Below are 19,941 nucleotides of genomic sequence, written 5' to 3'. Positions count from 1 at the left end.
ACGTATGGTCACTCTTTACCTACCTGTCCTGTGTGCTCTGTTTCATCTTTGTTTATGAGATACATCAGAAAAAACCTACAGATACAGAGAGAGTAATCAGAAATGGATTGTATGGAAATATCAGCATAAACAGATACTTCTGATCCTGCCATGGACTAATAGCTCTTCATGGCAGAGAAAATAACTGGGTCAAAACCTGCAGGGCCCAAAAAAAAAAAAAAAAAAAATGCCATGGGGACCAAAAGCTTAATCAGCTTTTAAAATATTTTTTTCAAAGGAGCTATAATGTGTTCACAGATTACGTTATACCTCTTGGGAGCTGCTTTATATCAGGCTCAGTGCCAGACCCTGCCTGCAACTGTTTCCACATTCACTCATGGAGCAGGAATTGAAATCCTCATTTGGATAAACCAATAATTAAAAAGGTTCAATAACTTGTCTAATATTGCACACTTGTGAATTCCAAAACCCACTTTTTTTTTAATTGCTACAATGCTACTCTATATCTTTTTTTTTCTAGATCTTTTCTGTTAGATATTAAAATCAGGTTAGAAACGGATTAAGAAATAATATTGGACTGAAGTACTGTTTTGGCTAGTCTCAAGTAATAGATTTCTATGTATTAAAAACAAAATACAACATTTAACTGTTTGCAGCGGTGCCTAAAGTGATTCTTCAGTAAAGAAACGTGAAGATTCACATATCTCTAGGGAGCAGCTGGAGCATTCCTGTTCGAAATGGAAAACACGGCCCAAGCTCTCTGAGAGGCTTGGTACATGTTCTCATCCTGGCCACCTTTTCATTTCATGTTCTAGAAGGTACTGTTCACGTGGAGGGCTGCAACTTCATTTCCTAAGAAGTCCAAAGAACCACTAGCTGTGGGTCTTTCCCTCCGAGAGGTGCTCTCTGTCCTGTTTCTCCAGCTTCCTGAGGTGGGGGATGCCGGGGTATCAGGAGAGGTAGGGGAGTCCGAGTGAGGCACACTCACAGGTAATTGGCCAAGTTGTGTTCCTGTAAAGTGTGGGTTTCAAAGCCATGGGGCACGGTGTCGAAGTAATCATTGCCTATCCCACAGATGAAGCACTTGGTCTAGAAGACAAAGGCGGTATGCAAAGGTCAGAGTTCAGAAAGCAAATCAAAAGGGAAACACAGCTCACCACTCAGGGGCAGCTACTGGGTTGATTCGGTCTACGTAAAAGATCATCCCAGAAGACCGTGCCAAGCACCTGAGTATCAGTTTAACTGTTGCCACCACTACATCTTGCCGTGGGGTTTAAATGACATAGGAACCAACAGCAAGAAGTAACAGAGGCAGAAAGAAGAGAACAAGATGATGATGGCCGAAAAGCAAAGCAATGTCTTCTTCTTTCCTCCAGCCTAAGTGAACACGCCCAGGCTCGGTGGTCACTCTTGTTCATTACACTGGCTCAAGTTATCTAGGTAGGACTGAATGTGTCCTCAGCCGAAACCACAAACTTGGTATCTATCCTAGCCAAGTCTGATGACCAAGCTGGTGGAGCGGGGGAGGCACAAATTCCTTCCATCTGGGGAGGACCAAACCAAATACCAAGCCGTGAGGTGTTGAATCAACGATTCAGAGAAGGTCCGCCACATGCCAGGCATCGTGCTAGGCACACAGCCGATATACATGTACTGGGATGGCAGTCCACTCTAGAAACAGGACCGCTGCTCTCTCCGCTTCCCTCCCATCCCGTCCATCTCTCTTCACCCGCTAGGTCTGCCATCTGCAGGCCTGCTACCCAAAACCCAGGGAGAAGCAGGCCTTCCGTTTTATCATTAGCATCTCCTGTGTATCAACTCAAATGAATTCAATAGTTATTGTCCTCATGTGGCTCCAGATGCCCATCTTCCCTGCAAATTAGAAGCTGTTTCATACCGTTAGAGGCATGTTTATGATGCCCTAGATGCGAGAGCCTAGAATCAAGATGATTAAGGTAATTTATAATTCTCCCTGCCTTACTGATCAACAGCTGCTGACAGCAGAAAGGCTCCATTCAGCAGTCCAGTCTTGTACACCATTCAGTGTCTCTTAACTAAACAGGTTCCCACGTAACAGCTTTCCCCAGGAAACTGCCCTTCCTCTTTGTTACCGCTCTCGGTCACTCTGTGTGTAACTGAGCCACCCGGCTTCTCTCTAGAGGCTCATGCTGGACGGAACCTCAGCAACATCCCCGCTTGCTCCAAACGCTTCATCCTCTGCATCTGGCCAATCACCAAGTTCTTTTCATGCCAAAGTACTGCCTCCTGCATCCTCAGTGGCACGTCTCTAGCAAAAGCCTCATCATCTCCTGCCTAGAAAATGCTGACAGCTGCTTCCCTGTCCCTGGGTGTGCCAGTGTCGAGCTCACTCCCCCTATTTTAATCCATAGTTATCTTTTTAAAATGTGAAATCTGATCACCTCACTGCCCCACTTAAAACGCTTTTCTTGCTTCCCAGCCTGTCAGTCACACTGTAAATCTCTCAAATGCATGATTAGGCTCTTAATTAGCTGGCCTTCTTCTCCAGCCCCTTTACTAGAAAGTAATGCTTCATCCCGAACCAGTTATGCTTCCAAGAAAAAAATCTGCGTATCAAATTCCCTGAGATCAGAGTCTTGGTATATAGAATGTCAGGCGGTGACGTTTTCACAGAATCCAATGTGAATGGTACCCCTGGTGATGGGCATGGTGGGGCACGTCGGAGTGGGGAGGTGGCCTAAAACTGGCCTGAGCACGCTCTCTCGCTCCCTCTCTCAAATCCACACCTCTGCGATCCTCAGGCCTCAGCTTGGGCATCCCTTCTTTTAAGTACGCCCCTGATCATACAAGAGGCAACTAGACACCAGCCCCAGAGACCCCGGTACGCAGGGTTTCCTCCTATAAAGGGCTCGTCACACTGCTCACAATGTCCTGTTTACTTATTTGTCGGCGGATCCACCATTTTGAATGAATGGTCTCCCCCTCCTGGAGGGGCAGATGACGCCACACTACTGTTTGTATGTCCCTGGAGCCCACCACACAGCCTAGCAGCCATGCCCAACTACGTGTATTGCCTGAATCAAAAACAGGCCAATGAAGCCATGCATTGTTCATGTCCCTCCCCCTTCTCCCACAGTCGTCATTCTGTGATAAAAGACACTGGGGACAGGCAGTGTCCACAACAACAAAAATGCAGAGTCAGAAACGGAGAGACTCACCTCCATGTCTTCTTTGACCTGTTCCTGTTGGTCTCTTAGTTCCCCAAAAGCATCGATAATTAAACCTAGTGTTCAGTAAAGACGGGATTTAATCTATCAACCAGAGAAGGATAATGAAATTCACAGCCCCTTGGCTAAGCCTCCCAAGGAAAGGGACCATGACACTGAGAGATGCTCAGAGCTTGGCAGAAGATGTGAGCGCACACCAGATACTCCTACGAGGGCAGCAGCGTTCTCTCTTTGGGGGGCAGACATACATGCAGTTCCCAGGGCACATACATACTGCCTGAAAAGGGGTTTAAAAATGATGTGACAGCAGGAATAACCTTGGGTTACCTTGGCATCAAGAAATGGTATGTTACTACCTGCTTCACGCCAAGAAGGAGCAATGGCGACTGATGGTCATAAAGTACAGAAAATGCCACTAATAAGATTGTCAAGTGCTCATTTGCAAATCAAACATGCCCATATTAACTGTGAGGAATTTTTCTCAAATCATTTTTTTCGCAAGTTCATCATCAATAAACTTTCCCTAGCATTATTAACTGCAGCAGTCAGCAACTAACGGCTTCCTGCTGCCTTGTTCCCATTTCTCCTGTGACTTGCCGGGCTGTATGTTTTTTTCCAAGTGCTTTATATGACTTTGCCCTCTTGTAAACACATTATTGTTACACTCAATAAAGACATAAAGGAAGGGTTATGAATCCTTTAAACGTGTTCCTGTACTTTACTGATAAAAGGGTATCATTTTCTTGCCTGTGGAATTTAGAGGATAATGTCCCATTTATAGACATTTAATTCAAGCTAGGATAAATGTGTAAGCAGAAAAAGACAACATGAGTGATTTTTCTGAGGGAAAAAAAGTTACCTTGGAATAAAAGGAGAGGAAAAAACTACCCGCTCCAAGTTCCCTTGGAGTAAAAGGAAGATCGAATGGGTCAACGTGGCACGGTGGTTGCACGTGACGGCTCTGGGTCCAGACCCTGTGCCTTTGGATTCCAGCCCTGACACTTTTCAGCTGTACACTTCAGCCAAGTTTCTTAGACTTACTATGGCTCAGTTTCGTCAGATGTGAAGAACAGCATTCTGCTCCCAGGGCACACGGAACAGACATCATTTTTAAAGAAATCTTTTCAATAACCCGTGGCTTAGAGCTTTATATAATTTCCATGTGATAGACCCAAAGAGGCTAAATGGCTCACCCACCACCAGTTGTAAAGGTCATCAGCGGCAGGGCAGGAAATCAGACCCAGGAAAGTGCTCTTTCCATTCTGTTCTTTGAAAGGAGGCCAGAGAAACCTGTAGCCATCTCCCGGCCAGAGCAGGGTCCCTTGCTTCTTTGTTTTTCCCTCTACAGATTTCCAATGAAGAAACACTGAACGGGAGTTCCATTTGGCTTTTCTAAGAAACACCTGACATTCTTACCCCCGTCTTTAATGTTAGCTTCAACAATATGTAGGTCAAATTCCAGATCTTCTTGAGGATGATGCTTACCTTGTATTATGGCCAAGAGAATGACAATTACAAAGAAGAAGAAGGTGATATCAAAGATGATTCGATAGATCTCATACTCATCGCCGGCTGGGTCTTCGATTTCATCACCGATACCCCCTCCGGCACGTACCCCGACATACATGTGGAACATATAGCACTGGAAAAGAGAGGAATGGCTTCACTTCCTGGAGGACCACTGCCCATTTTTATACTCAACACACCTAAGATTGTCTCTCTTGTTCCTAATCTTCACTGTGGAAATGATGAGCATCTTTGCCTTCTACATCACCTCTTTTTGTTTCAGTATTTGTAATTGTGATGCAAACACTTGGCTCTTACATTCTGCTGTCTTTTATAGTTATTTTTTTGTTTTTTGTTTTTTGGGTTTTTTTGCGGTGCACGGGCCTCTCACTGTTGTGGCCTCTCCCGCTGTGGAGCACAGGCTCCGGACGCGCAGGCTCAGCGGCCATGGCTCACGGGCCCAGCCACTCCGTGGCATGTGGGATCTTCCCGGACCGGGGCACGAACCCGTGTCCCCTGCATCGGCAGGCGGACTCTCAACCACTGCGCCACCAGGGAAGCCCTCTGCTGTCTTTTAAACAAAACTCTGTGCTGCATACTCTGCTTAGCGCCAGCTGTCATACTTTGCGGGAAATGAAAAATACCTCACTAGCATCAGGCATAAGGTTATCCCATTAGGATCACAGTAAGGGCCACAGAACTATATTTAATTGCACTGTTCAGTTTTTTTGTGAGCATAACAGACAAAGGAATGGGGAAGTAAAAGTCCATTGTATAACTGGATGGAATGTTAGAAATTAAGTGAGGAAAAAACCAGACGTAACACTTACCATCCTCTCATCTATCACATTGGAATATAATGCGAAAAATTTTTAACTTTAATGTCTAGAATAAAGAAAAATGAGAGAGGCAGGGAAGAACTAGCAGCTCATTGTTTAAACTTTAAAGCAACCGACAACATGTACAGCTGCAAGTGTCCATTGCCAAAAAAGAGGGGTGCAGTAAAGCGCTTTGGGGCAGGGTTTCTCAGCCTCAAAATCATTAACATTTTAGTCCAGATAATTCTTTGTTGTCTGTCTTATGAGGTCTGTCTTATGCACTGTAGTATATGTTAGAAGGATCTCTGGCCTCTACTCACTAGATGCCAGTAGCGCCCCACTCCACGGACAATCAAAAATGTCTGCAGACATTGCCAAGTGTCCTCTGGGGGGAGCAACATCAGGACCACTGGATTAAGCATCTAGGGTTTTATCTTTATTTAGGATAAGTCCACACTCTCCATTCCAGGCCCTCTGATTTAGCCCTACTTCCCCTCTCTAAATTCCCCTCTCCTAAGCACCGCCCTCTCCTCTACCCATGCCTCCTCCAAATACAGTATTCCTGATTCTAGATCTTTGCCCGCATATTCTCCTCATCTTGCAATATTCTTTCCCATTTGTATCCCATTAGAACCTACTCATCCTTCAGAACCTCAATGAATAATCTTTCTTCCATGAGCCCTCCTCAGACTGTTCGAGAAACTCTCATTTACCCAACTGATGTCACCCATCAATGCAAAACAAAAAACTCACTGTCTGCCGTAACCCTAACGAACGGGGCAAAGACCTTGAAACAGCATCTTCACTCAGTGAGACACCGCACTCCTCTGGTTTTCTCCTACATTTCTGGTCATTCCTTCTCAGCCCCCTTGGCTGGTTCTTCCTCATCTCCCTATCTCTTCATGAACTAATGCCCAGGATTGGGTTCTCTGACTTTTTGTTTCTTTTAGGACACTCCCTTGGGGAACTTTTCCAGTTTCATGCTTAAATATCATCTGTGCTAATTACTTCAAAAAATTTCTATTTACATCTTGGGTCTCTTTCCTGAATTCCAGACTTGTATCTGCAACTTATTTTTTCATTTGATGTTTTATGATCTATCTCACTCCACTAGAATTAGTCCCATTATAAGAAGAATTACTTGGGTTACTACTCTATCATCAGTGCCTAAATAATGTCCAGCACATGATAGGTACTCAAAAATCACTTGTGGGATGGGATGACTGAGGAGTGAAAAGTTATGACTGGTCAGCTGTTCTCATGGAGAACGGCTCAAATAGACCTCAGATTCTCATGTCATTTTAAAGAACATAAAGTTTAGGCAAAGAATAGGCAGCAAGATGATACCAAAATGCTCATAGTTCAACAGCCAATTGCTGATAGGAAACTTCTTGTATTCTGCATCTAAGTCAGACGCCTGGAATTTAATGAACAGAATTAAATAAAGGTTGGGTCACTTAGGCAATAGCAGTGAAAGCAAAAATAAACGAATGGCATCTAATGAAACTTATAAGCTTTTGCGCAACAAAGGAAACCAGAAGCAAAACAAAAAGGAAACCATAAGCAAAACATGGACTGGCAGAAAATATGTGCAAATCATGTGACTGATAAGGGCTTAAGTTCCAAAATATACAAACAGCTCATACAATTCAATAAGAAAAAAACAAACCACCCAATCGAATAATGGGCAGAAGACCTAAATAGACATTACTCCAAAGACAACATACAGCTGGCCAAAAGGCACACGAAAAGATGCTCATTATCACTAATTATTAGAGAAATGCATATCAAGACTACAGTGGGGTACCGCGTCACACTGGTCAGAATAGCCATCATTAAAAAAATCTTATCAATACAAATAACAAATGCTGGAGAGGGTGTGGAGAAAAGGGAACCCTCCTACACTGTTGATGGGAATGTAAATTTGTACAACCATTATGGAGAACAGTATGAAGGTTCCTTAAAAAATAAAAATAGAGTTGCCATATGATCCAGCAATTCCACTCCTGAGCATATACCCAGACAAAACTGTAATTCATACAGATACATGCACCCCCATGTTCACTGCAGCACTATTTACAATAGCCAAGACATGGAAATAACCTAAAAGTCCATTGACGGATGGATAAAGAAGATGTGGTATACACACACACACAATGGAATATTACTCAGCCATAAAAAGAATGAAATAATGCCATCTGCAGCAATATGGATGCAAATAGAGATTGTCATACTAAGCTAAATAAGTCAGAAAAAGAAAGACAAATACCACATGATATCACTTATATGTGGAATCTAAAATATGACACAAATGAACATATCTACAAAACAGAAACAGACTCACAGACATAGAGAACAGACTTGTGGTTGCCAAGGCTGGGGGAGTTGGAGGAGGGATGGATTGGGAGTTTGGGATTAGCAGATGCAAACTATTATATATAGGATGGATAAACAACAAGGTCCTACTGTATAGCACAGGGAACTATATTCAATATCCTGTGATAAACCGTAATGGAAAAAAATACAAAAAAAATATACATATGTATAACGGAATCACTGTACTGTACAGCAAAAATTAATGCAACATTGTGAATCAACTATACTTCAATAAAATTAAAAAAAAAAAAGATTGGGTCACTCAGAAAAGAGGTTGGTCAGTCTGGGATGCAATAAGCAAAGAGCATCACCCCAGAACTGTTCTGCAGCCCAGGGAAGGGGTCTCTCTTACAGAGAGGCCAGGATAGTCCTATTTTACAGACAGTCTGATGAGACCAATGGTGCCTAAACTTAATCCTGCATCCACATCTCCTGGAGGCTTAAACATTCTGGATTCCTGGTACCACGTACTGAATCAATCTTTAGAAATAAAAATTTGAAGACATTTTAAAAAAGCCCTCAGGACATGGCATTACTTTCTTAGAACTGTTTGTCTAAAACAGTGCTTGAAACTGTAAATGGTGGATCTGTGGGTAGAGAAAGTTTTATTTTCCCTGTATATTCTTGCATACTGTTGGAATTAGTTTTTACCACATGCATTTCTTATTTTTATTAAGAAAAATTGGGGGTTATATGTTTTTCTCCAAATCTGTCCACACATGTGATTAACTGTGGCTACAGGAAATAGAATTATTATTGCAGCTGCCTACTCTTTACTTAGTGAACTAACATAGGCCATCCTTTCCTAGCTTTCCCATTCTTAGCTTTGTTTGTAAAACTCCCCCTGCCCCCTTTGGCTGGCGACTTAATTTGGACAATCTACCTGGCTGTGGTCTGGCATTTCTCCATGTCAAATTCTGGCCCTTTGACTCCCCACACTAATAGCCATAGTGGGCCAACAGTGGATCACTGCAGTTCCCTGTTCAGGTCCTGGAATGCCCTAGCTCTCCAAGCCCGCATATTTGACATGTATGTGACTAAGATGGTCTAGCTAATTCCTCTTGCTAATTCCTGCTGACCAAGACTTTTGGATTATAATTTGGCTCCCCACATAGAGTTTTTCTATAGAGAAGAGACTATCAACTTGTTGCTTGAACTTTTAATGAGTGGAATGTTGGTACTCTGACTGATACATCTGACTCTTAGGAGTCTGGTTAATGTGAGTCTGTCCTCAGGCAAATGATTCACTTTTACTTTCTAGACTATAAAGTTGAAAACAAGACCATGGAATGAGGCTAAATTACCAAAGTAAATGTCTCCTTTTTAGATCTCTCATCAGCCACTTGGCCTCTCCTGGCAATATGTGCATCTCACTGCTCGCCTTCATTCTATGATAGCACTAAGAATTTTGAGGAGGGCATTCCACCATATTTCATTAAAATGAAACACGGTCATGCTGTGAAAAGAGAGGTAGAGTTTTGTAGATGTGCTTAGTTAGGCTTAATAAGATACCAAAGTGAAAAAGAATAAAATGCACAGTTCACCAGTGGGATTCTGATGTTGATTTTCCCAACCTTCTCCTTCATTATCAGAAGTTCTCACCAGAGATAGCAAGGCCATGGCTGCTGTGGTGGAGTAGGAGGAAATGGGGTGACCAGCCACTCACAGGAGGCGGCAGCCTGTCAGATTACCATTCTGCGCCTGAAAAGGGAAGTCCTTTCATCTACCTTCCTTTTCAGAGAATCAGACTCAACCTGATCATAAGAGCTGGAGGAGCGATGCTGGGCAGCAAAAAGTGACACCGCTTTCTTCCGAGAACCTGAGTAATGAGGGAGGAAGGTGCCTGGTGCTACAGAAACGGGGACAGGGCACTTGCTAATTCTCAAGATTTAACGTTCTGTGACATTCCCCCCATCCACCTCCTAAACATACATTCCGGGGTTAATCATTGTTTATGCTGCCTTTAGGGGACACTGAAGAGTAACAGTTTCTAGGGACTGGTGAAGATCCTTATAAGATCTTTACCTTGGCCAAAAAAAAAAAAAAAAAAAAGGCGGGTGTGGGGAGAGAAACAGACACAGGGAGAGAAAAAGAGATAGAGGTTGAACTAGAGAGAAACAGATTATTCATTGAGAAGATGGGGTAAAGTAAGTACTTTAGAACAACTACTTAAGCAGGTTACTTCCCTAGGAGCACACTTTTTAGCTCAACCACCTGGAAAGCTTTTTCCAAAATACACAGGTCTTGATACCTTTCCTACAGTTTCTGACTCAAGGCATCTGGGGTTGGTCTTGAAGAGCTGTGGATTTACAGAGAGTTTTCCTGGTGATTCCTCTGGGCATTTGAGGCTGAAAACCACTCCTTTTGAGATGGATGCTCTTATATATGCCACGTCAGTCTCCCTGGCTCTCTAGCTGCAATCAGCTTTTTGCCCTGGACTTGAAAACTTTAGATTACTTTTCAATTTCCTCTCCTACATTCTTGGTGAAGAGGTTCAAATTCTATCAGGTTATGGCTGGATTAATTAGATTCTCTGGCTCAAAACACCGTGATTCCAAATAAATAAGTAAGTAAAGAAAGAAGAAAAGAAATTTAAGTATGAATCATCACTGACTCTGCAAAACTGCAGCTACAGTGCCACCTGCTGTAAGTTATGAAACACTAGCAGTGAATTACGTCCCCCAGAAAACCTACAATGTTCTCTGAGACCTGAAGAAACAACCTGAAACAGTAAATGCGATGGGAACTCAGGATGACAGCAATAAAATACGACGTGAGTGAGGAAAACCTATCTCAGATGAGAATACTAGACTTCACTCTTTGAAAAAGAAATGCTAAGGAGACTGGCATAAAGAAAGGATTCTCGGGCTTCCCTGGTGGCGCAGTGGTTGAGAGTCTGCCTGCCGATGCAGGGGACATGGGTTCGTGCCCCGGTCCGGGAAGATCCCACATGCCACGGAGCGGCTGGGCCCGTGAGCCATGGCCGCTGAGCCTGCGCGTCCGTAGCCTGTGCTCCGCAACGGGAGAGGCCACAGCAGTGAGAGGCCTGCGTACCGCAAAAAAAAAAAAAAAAAGAAAGGATTCTCTTTGGGGAATTAAAACAATGAAATCTGACCACCTGCTACTCCATAATTCTGTCTTGCTAGCTGTTTGGTTTTACTAAGCCTCCGCTTTTAATGAGCATTACTGTCAGTGATTACTTACATTTTAAGTGGCTGTGGCTTCTTCAAAACCTCCCTGCACAAGCATTAGTAAGAGGCAATTAAAAGGGGTTTTTACATCTAAAATTGAAAGGTTAACCTAGGTAACGTGGCCTCTGACACAATAGTTGTTAAGAACAATCAGCTGGAAATGGACTGTGCAAAGTACACAGACTCCTGTCTGGTTCGACTGATTGACAGCAGTGCATAATTATGAAAGAGGTAGGAGCCGAGGTGTAGTCTGCATCCTGGAACTGAGTTTTCTTTTTCAAGAAAGAAACACCTAAGATGCAAACTTATGATGCCTCCAACCTCACCTCAGCCAAAGGCAAGATCTGTTCATTGTTATTTGTAGAGACAGAAATACCTACAACAGAGCTGGTCAGAGGCAGTCTCACCCATATAGACAGAAATTCCTGAAACTGAACAAAATCCTGGCTGTAGCTCAGTCCCAAGCCCACAGATGAAAACATCAAGAAGCCAATTTCCTCATCCTAAAGTGAGCCAAGCTTCTCTACCTTCTTTATACATCTCCCTGTCATTGGGTAAAATCAACCAGGTAAAGGCAGTGGTCTTCCTAACCCACCTCGTGTTCAAATAATGCATGGATTCTTCTCCTAATAAATCCACTGACAAAATTAACAAGAGCAGTGGAAACATCCTGAGAGCAAGATGCAACATGTAGTCATATAAAAACACTACTAGGGCAAATTGAACAGGGTCAGATACGACTCATGATGTGAGAGTGAGAGACCAGGATATTTTGGGGGTCATACTGTGGTAGGAGAGGCGAATCCAAGTCACACATTGTTCCCAGCGTGTAGCCCAGGCCACTGCATATCCCCATCTGAAACCCTCCCTACTTTCCAGCAATCTTGAGCGGTTCACTGAGCATCACACCCTCTGGGAATGAACAGGACAACTTTCTGACCTGAGGCTGGTGAATTTTGAGATTTAGACCCATTGGGGTGATTCTCCTGGAATATAAATGAATCTCCCCGGAGTCAGTGTAGGCACAAGTGCCTACTGTTAGCCCTTACTGACCCTCCTTTGCGCCTTGTTGCCTCCTCCAGCCCTCTGCTCCCCTCTCTGCATCTGGCCAGCCACTCCCCCAAGTCTTCAGGGTCATGGGACAGAGAGACAAGGTGGTATTAAAGGCAGCACACAGAAGAGGAGATGAAGGATCTCTAAAGTACCTTCCTCACTGGGCCTAGAATGGTAGGGTATGGATGTGGGGAAGCAGCGAGGGGGTGGCAAAGTGTCCCCTGTTAGTGACTCTGGTGGAGGTTACTACTAGTGACCGGCCAGTCTCCCGGCGCACAAGTTTTCTCTCTCCTTGACTTGTGGTCTGGTTGAACTCTTGAACTCTCGTTAAAAGTTTCTTATGTATTCTTCCAGAAAAATAGTATGTGTATTCTAGCATATCTATTATATACATTCTAGCATGTGTGTGTGTATCATCTTGTACAGTTAGGATCCTTTTGATCTTTTTTTTTTCCCACTTAAGTATAATTTGTATGTCTTTCCATATCAGCATATACAGATTTCTCTACTATTTTAAAAAGCTACATATTTTCCATTATATGGATTTACCATAATTTATTTAATCAAGACTCTATAGATGATAATTTATATTATTTTCAATTTGTTATAGCAGCTAATGTCCTTGAATATAGCGAGGCATATTCGTGAATAAACAGGTCAGTTACTAGCAATGGAACTGACAAGTCAAAGGGTAAGTACACTTAAAAATTCAATAGATATTATAAAATTTCTCTCAAATTGTTGTGTTACTTTAAATTCCCAACAGTGTTCATGAAGGTGCCAGCTTTTCAATCAATTCAGTAACTCTGGGTATTAACAAACTAAGATTTTGCAAACCTGATAGGTAAAGGTGGCAACCGATTGCTTTGGTTTGCCCTTTTTAAAGTATCAATATGATAGAGGCTGAGCATCTTTCCATATTTATAAGCTGATTCAACTTATTTTACAGTGAATTGTCTAGTCATATAATTTGCTTATTTTTCTATTGGCTTGTTATTTCTTCTCTCAGTTGTGACAAAGACTTTGTAGATTAAAGAAACTGGCCCTTTGTTATAGTGTTCAGTATATTTTTGCTAGCTTGTCATCTGCATTTAAGATTTTCCTTATAGTTATTCCTTTTTAAAGTAATTTTTTATGCTTACATGGATCCTAGGTTTTATGTCATATTCAGAAAGACCTCTCCCCATTAAAAAATTGTTGTTATGGGGCTTCCCTGGTGGTGCAGTGGTTAAGAATCTGCCTGCCAATGGAGGGGACACGGGTTCGAGCCCTGGTCCGGGAAGATCCCACATGCCGCGGAGCAACTAAGCCCATGTGCCACAACTACTTAGCCTGTGCTCTAGAGCCCACGCGCCACAACTATTGAAGCCCGCGCTCCTAGAGCGCGTGCTCCGCAACGAGAGGCCACGGCAATGAGATGCCCACGCACCGCAACGAAGAGCAGCCCCCGCTTGCTGCAACTAAAGAAAGCCCGCGGGCAGCAACGAAGACCCGACACAGCAAGCAAGCAAGCAATAAATAAATAATGTTATTATTTCACAAGTCAAATCCTAACTTTCATTTTTCTCTTTCTTTTTTCACTGAAAGATTTATTTCATTTGGAATTTATTTTGATGTAAAGAACTTGGTTGGCATCCACTTTTAGCAGTTTCCTCCTAACAGCATGTTCATGGTACCAATACCATCTATTGAATTATTTTTCATTTCATAATTTCTAAGGCCACTTTTATCATACTTTTAATTTCCATGTGTATCTGAATCTCTTTCTAGACTGTATTCCATTGATCTGTCATCCTCTAGTACAAAAACTGTCTTAATTACTAGTCTTTGTAATATTAGTAGGTCTTTGTCACTACTCCTTTGAGATGTTTATTTTTTCTAGAGCAATTTTAGCATCATTATGTCCATCTCTTTTTACACCAGCCCCAACTGTATAGGTATCTCAATTTGGAGCTCACTGAAGGATTCATCTCTTTCCAGCTAGAGGTTAAATATTTTGTCCAATTTTCCCCTTCACAGTCTAGCATCTCATATATGGTCATTTCTGATTTGTCATATTAGAGATGCAGGTTATAGAAGAGTGATAAAGCAATATGAAATCTTTAACATCTGTTGATTTTAAAACCAAGACTGAAAGGGTAATTTAACCCAGGATACTCAATATAAAAGAGATATTTTTGGACTTCAGTAATTTCAGTTCAAGTCACTAAGGTGAACAAATACCTAAACCTTCTACAAGGAAATAATTTTACCTGCTCTCCTAGAATATATGAACAACAGGCTAAAGTGTTTACATTAATCCTTCCAGTTCTAAGGACTTTACTCAGGATTCTACTAATTATCAGGCTGATGCAGTAGATGTGCAAAACTGGCAGAAACAGTCCTTCATGTTCCACAAAAAATGAAAATCGTCAATTCTTTAAAAAGCCACACAACTTTCTGCTGTGTACACTATTTTCTATTTTTCACTGTTAAAGAATGACTACACAATTCCTTGGGTTGAAGAAGCAGGAGAAGTTTTTTCATTCATAGGAGATCAAAGTGTATGAACTTACCGTTAGCATGTCATCACATTTCATGTCTGGTGTATCGCCATCTTCACTTTTATTGTAGAATTTTCGGAAAAAATTGAATGCCACGACAGTATATAGGTATACGACAACAGCTAATAAGCCGACGGTTAATACAAGCTGGAAAGCAATGTGACATTGAACATATATTAGAAATATAAGTCAGTGGATTTACTGACTAAAAGCTAATGGAATCCACACCTCATACCTTTCTTATCCCCCCAGTGGGGAAATCTATTTTCATAGTTTCTATATTTTATCAAGTTGCCAGTTTATTTTATGTAAAACTTGACTACTTAATTGGCTAATAAATGCATACAATAACATGAATAAAACTCTGATTTAGTTTCATATCCAAATTGATATTAATAATATTAATAAGCAGCTTAATATGTTCATTTTTCTATCATCTAAATATTTGGTAGTAGATACTACATTAAACACATTCTCTCTTTTTATAAGTTCTATTCCCTTTAAATAATTTACATTCCTAACAAAAACTCTCTCATTTTTGTTATGATAGTAAGAGGGGTTGTAAATCACGTTTTCTTTCAATCATATCCTAAAACGAAATAGGAATTGTTTCTAACATCTGGAAATGCACGACTGTTAATAATATGTATCATAAATATTAAAAAAAATAAAACTAAGAAGTCTGGCTTTGTTAACATAAACCAATGATCAAAGGGAAAGACACTTTAACACTATTTTGAAGGCAAATTTTCTCAACGTATAAATAAAAGTCACAGTTTGAAAGGTCTTTTTTCAGCTCTATGTAATCTTTTTTTAATTCCAAACTATACTTTACATAATGTATATATATGCATATATACGTATGTATATATAAACATATATTTTATAGAATACATATGTGAATATACATAGAATTTGTATATGAATATGTATATTTTTAAAATATGACTTTCACCAAGGTGGTAAAAATATATTTCTGGTTCTATCACAGAAGTTCTAAACACACTAAAATGCATTATTTTTTATGTCTACTTCCTCTGATTACAACATACCCCTGGTGTTCTTAACCGTGGCAGCATATATTAAGTCTTTTAAAAATCACTTCATAATTATCTGGAAAAAACATGTTGTCTTAATAGAGGGCTTAACTCACTTCTATAAATTAAGTATAAGGCCACTGTAAATTTCTGTGTGTTTTACCTATAAGGGCTATTTAAGCTCTATATATCTTTGCAAATGAAAATTTGATACCTCAAAAAGAGAAGGAATAAAGTTTAGAAGTAAAAGTTTAGAAATTGAGAGTAGTGCCAGATGTTTTGTGTGCAAATACTCCACAGATTTAGCATCTCCAGTTCTTCGAACATACTGGGAGCTCAAAACCAATTTACTAATTGACCGATGAATATGCATAGTACACTTTTTGTCACCGGACTCATGACGTGCCATGCATATCATACTCATATTCAGAAACTAGAGTGACATATATAAGAACATTGTGCTGAAATTTAGAAAAGTGAAGGTCATGATAATGCGAACTTAACCGTGGACACAGTTCAAGGTTTTGGGAAGGGTACTGATTTTAAAATACGCTGGATTATAAAATTCTGGAAAATAAGGACTCTCATTCTAAATAACTAACAGAATGTGTTACCTCCCACTGGACACTTGATAAATAGAGAATGAATTGAGAAGTTTATTAATGAAAGTTTTAACATTACAAATGGGTTGTATTAGAACATAAGCTGACTATCTGGAATTAAGCCAGCTTTTCTCCAAGTAAGCATGACCTTGTCAAGTGTGAAACATTATTATTCCTTTTGCCCAATTTAAAAGTGGAGAAAAGAGCCCATGAATATCCAGCTTTAAAATACTATATTAAATTAAGAATGTAGCATCTCAGGTTTTATTACTGATATAACTAGTGTGTTAGGATGTTGCAGCATATTTTGGTTTAGCCACAGTATCAGATACAGCAATTATCATATTAGGAACAAAATAATAACTACCTTCCTGAGTGTTTAATGTGCTTGAGCCTGTGCTAAGACCTCCACATTTCTGTTTTTATTTAATTTTCACAAAACCCCTATAAGGTAGGTACTTCTATTGTACTCATTTTACAAAATGAGGGAGTTGAGATTTAAAAGAATGCTAAGTAATTTATCCAAGGTCACACAGCTCACCCATCAAGCCAAGACGTGAATGTAGGTCTTGGGGGCTCTCAAATTACGAATCTGCATGGTTTATAGAAGAAAAAGTACGGATCCTCTATTCGCAAAAGTCTTTAAAACTGTTCACTGTCATTTGAGGTTTGGTGTTACTTCTGTTAGAATATCTGTCGCTTTTTCAGGTTTTGCAGGGGGAGGAAAACATAAGACTTTTACCTGTTTGCCATTGTGTGTTACTGATGATAAGATGGTTCTTAACGTCTTGAATCCCATAGCAATGTCAAGAAGATGAGCGGCAAAAAAAAAGTTGTTATAGTGTCCGAGAACGGACATGGCCATATACCAGGCAAGGTAGAGGAAGGACTATTAAGACAAAATGAGAGAAAATCATCTCAGAAAATAGAATACATACTATTGTCAAAAACTACTCTGCTCTCATTCTATGATAACCACTCCACTAACTTTATCTTCTTAGACTAAAGATTTATATAATTCCAATCAGTTATGTCAGTTTGTTTGTGTATTTTATTTTGATGTAGCTGTTCTGCAAGGTTCAATGCCATTCTCTCCTTTATATCAGAGTGTCTCTTTTTATTTATCCTCCCACAGAGAAAAATGTATTGACTTATTACTCAACAGCAACTTACTAATGTCCACTATTGATAGTTTGGGCCGGATAATCCTTGGTTGTGGATGCCATCCTGTGCATAGTAGGATGGTTAGCTAGCAGCATCCCTGGTCTCTACTCACTAGCTGCCGGTAGTAGAACTCCCCCTCTCCAGTCATGACAACCAAGAATGTCTCCAGATGTTGCCACATGTGGCTGAGTTGGGGTGGCCTCCTTTTTATTCAGGGGAGTTGCTTCTATTGTTAGATGAGAAGTGAGCTGCAAGACACCTTACTAACAGTTGACAGTCCTAAAAGGTAACTCAAGACTTGATTTTGAATATCAGAGGGTTCTCTAAGGTACCCAGAGTTCTGGGCCCAGGGCTGGGTGAGGCAGGGTGGGGACAGAGGCAGGAGTACTGGGGGGATGGGGGTCACAGGTCTTTAGGAGAATGGAACTAAGGTTCACTATAAAAGTGCTAAGATAAGAGCGAGATTTTGAGACTCAATGAGATATCCAAGGAAGAAAGCACGGCAGCAAGAACAGCAGAAGGCCTTAGGGGAGGTTTTTACGAGCCTTTCTGTAGGAGGAGTGAGAAGACGGTAAAAGAATTAAGAAGCAGTAATGAGGGGATGGGCTGAGATCTAACAGCAAAAATTGTAGTCCATCGATTCAGCCATGTTTCATGATTCTCTCTAGCAACTTCCCATAGCCAGCAAATGGTAGCACAAAAACAACTGACAGTAACAGTTATTTAAACTGGAATTTCTAAGAATCAAAAATGTCATGCTATTGAGCCAACGAGGTAGTATGTGATTCTCTGCCTTGACAGCTGGTGGCTTTTAGTCATGGGCGATTTTTTTCCATAATATCTGGATATATACGTGGGTCCTATGCCTAACTCAGAAGCTCTTATGCTCTTTGATAAAAGAGGGATCCATCGAGAAAAAGGGCACAGTAATTTAATGTACTTTATGTGGCAGAAACAAATGGATCGCAATTAATGCTAAAAAAGAACTTTAAAAAATGTATTTAGAACTTTCTAACATCTTTAAAAATTTTGAAGAATGCGATTGCTCAACTAAAATCCGAATGAAAATACACACGAATTTGCATCTCCATTTCATTTTCTCGTGTAAATATATTTTAATTTTTCAGCTACTGAAAGAAATGGAATGAGATATGGGCTGATTAATCATATATTTCTCTGGGTCTTTCTCAGATGTGGTCAGTATGAAACGAACTGATATTTAAGTAGCTTTCTTTTTTTTTTTTTTTTTTTTTTTTTTTGCGGTACGCGGGCCTCTCACTATTGTGGCCTCTCCCGTTTCGGAGGACAGGCTCCGGACGCGCAGGCTCAGCGGCCATAGCTCACGGGCCCAGCCGCTCCGCGGCATGTGGGATCTTCCCGGACCGGGGCATGAACCCGTGTCCCCTGCATTGGCAGGCGGACTCTCAACCACTGCGCCACCAGGGAAGCCCTTAAGTAGCTTTCTTAAATAGCCATCTTTCCAGCCACTGAAGCCCAACAAACTCATCTAATCAGAGTGCGTTTTACTTTGTGGTAATGAAGTTGGCTTACGTTGTCAGTGAAAACGACTCCTAGTTTCCACATCTGATACTTCACATCAATAGAGTTCAGCCTGGAAAGACAAAAAAGAAGAATTTGTAGATATGTACATGAAGCAGAAACTCATAGGCTTGCAAAAGCCTGCTGTCATTCACTCTCCATGGGGCAGAGCTGGCAACCATCTCAGGAGATGAGTTCTAGTTCAGGAGCCCAGCTGAGAGCTCTGTTGGAAAATGTACACCAGAGTTTTGTGATTTTTTTTTTTTAAACAGGAATCTTGGAAAACAAAACAAAGCATCACTATGTCTCTATTACTTAAAAATAGTCTTTTCTTTTTGACCTTTTCTTTTCCTATATTAAATATAAAATAAACACTTTATATGTGACAATTATTCCTAGAAACTACTAAATTAACTAACATAGGTATATCGAAAGTTTCCTCCCTAACTTTCATTATATATTCATAATTGCATCCCAACAGAATAATTTTTAGTTCAACTAATAAAAACTTGCATAAATGTCCACACTTGTTTTACAACTGTACTGATTTTGCCAATAAAAGGACTTATTCATTTTGTTTTTTCCTATCGTTTTCAGAAATGCCCCTTCTCTACTTCCTTCTCTATCCAAGAAGGAATTTAACCCTTCCCCTTGGTTCCCATAGTGCTTTGTAGACACCTCCCTTTATAATCGTTTCCCATGTTGTTTTGCAGGCATAGGTGTGTATGTATGTATGTGTATTGATGCCTTCCTCACTAGTCTGTGAAATCCCCAGCACCAAGCATGTTATATCATACATTGAATGTCTCTCAATAATGTTGAATGAGTGAATCAACATAAATAGTCATGATCTTTGCAGATTAAAATATACATGTATTAAAATATACTCATTTTTAATTTTCGCTT

The 19,941-nt window shown here is 40.7% G+C and overlaps 1 protein-coding gene across 2 annotated transcripts in view; it reads right to left on the bottom strand.

Moving 5' to 3' along the window:
* The window catches only part of RYR2 (ryanodine receptor 2), a gene marked incomplete at its 5' end in the record, with an annotated part of 721,806 nt that overhangs the window by 10,183 nt on the left and 691,682 nt on the right, over positions 1–19,941 (bottom strand). For both annotated transcript variants that reach the window (XM_082674159.1, XM_082674158.1), the window contains 7 exons: positions 24–75; positions 989–1,089; positions 3,198–3,262; positions 4,692–4,848; positions 14,706–14,840; positions 17,075–17,221; positions 19,048–19,108. In XM_082674159.1, the coding sequence (XP_082530285.1) occupies positions 24–75; positions 989–1,089; positions 3,198–3,262; positions 4,692–4,848; positions 14,706–14,840; positions 17,075–17,221; positions 19,048–19,108 (718 nt within the window). The remainder of the gene's footprint in view (positions 1–23; positions 76–988; positions 1,090–3,197; positions 3,263–4,691; positions 4,849–14,705; positions 14,841–17,074; positions 17,222–19,047; positions 19,109–19,941) is intronic.

This window comes from Grampus griseus (genome assembly GCF_964374135.1).
Source record: "Grampus griseus genome assembly, chromosome: 16".
Taxonomy (NCBI): domain Eukaryota; kingdom Metazoa; phylum Chordata; class Mammalia; order Artiodactyla; family Delphinidae; genus Grampus; species Grampus griseus.
This window is presented reverse-complemented; position numbering and strand designations above follow the sequence as displayed.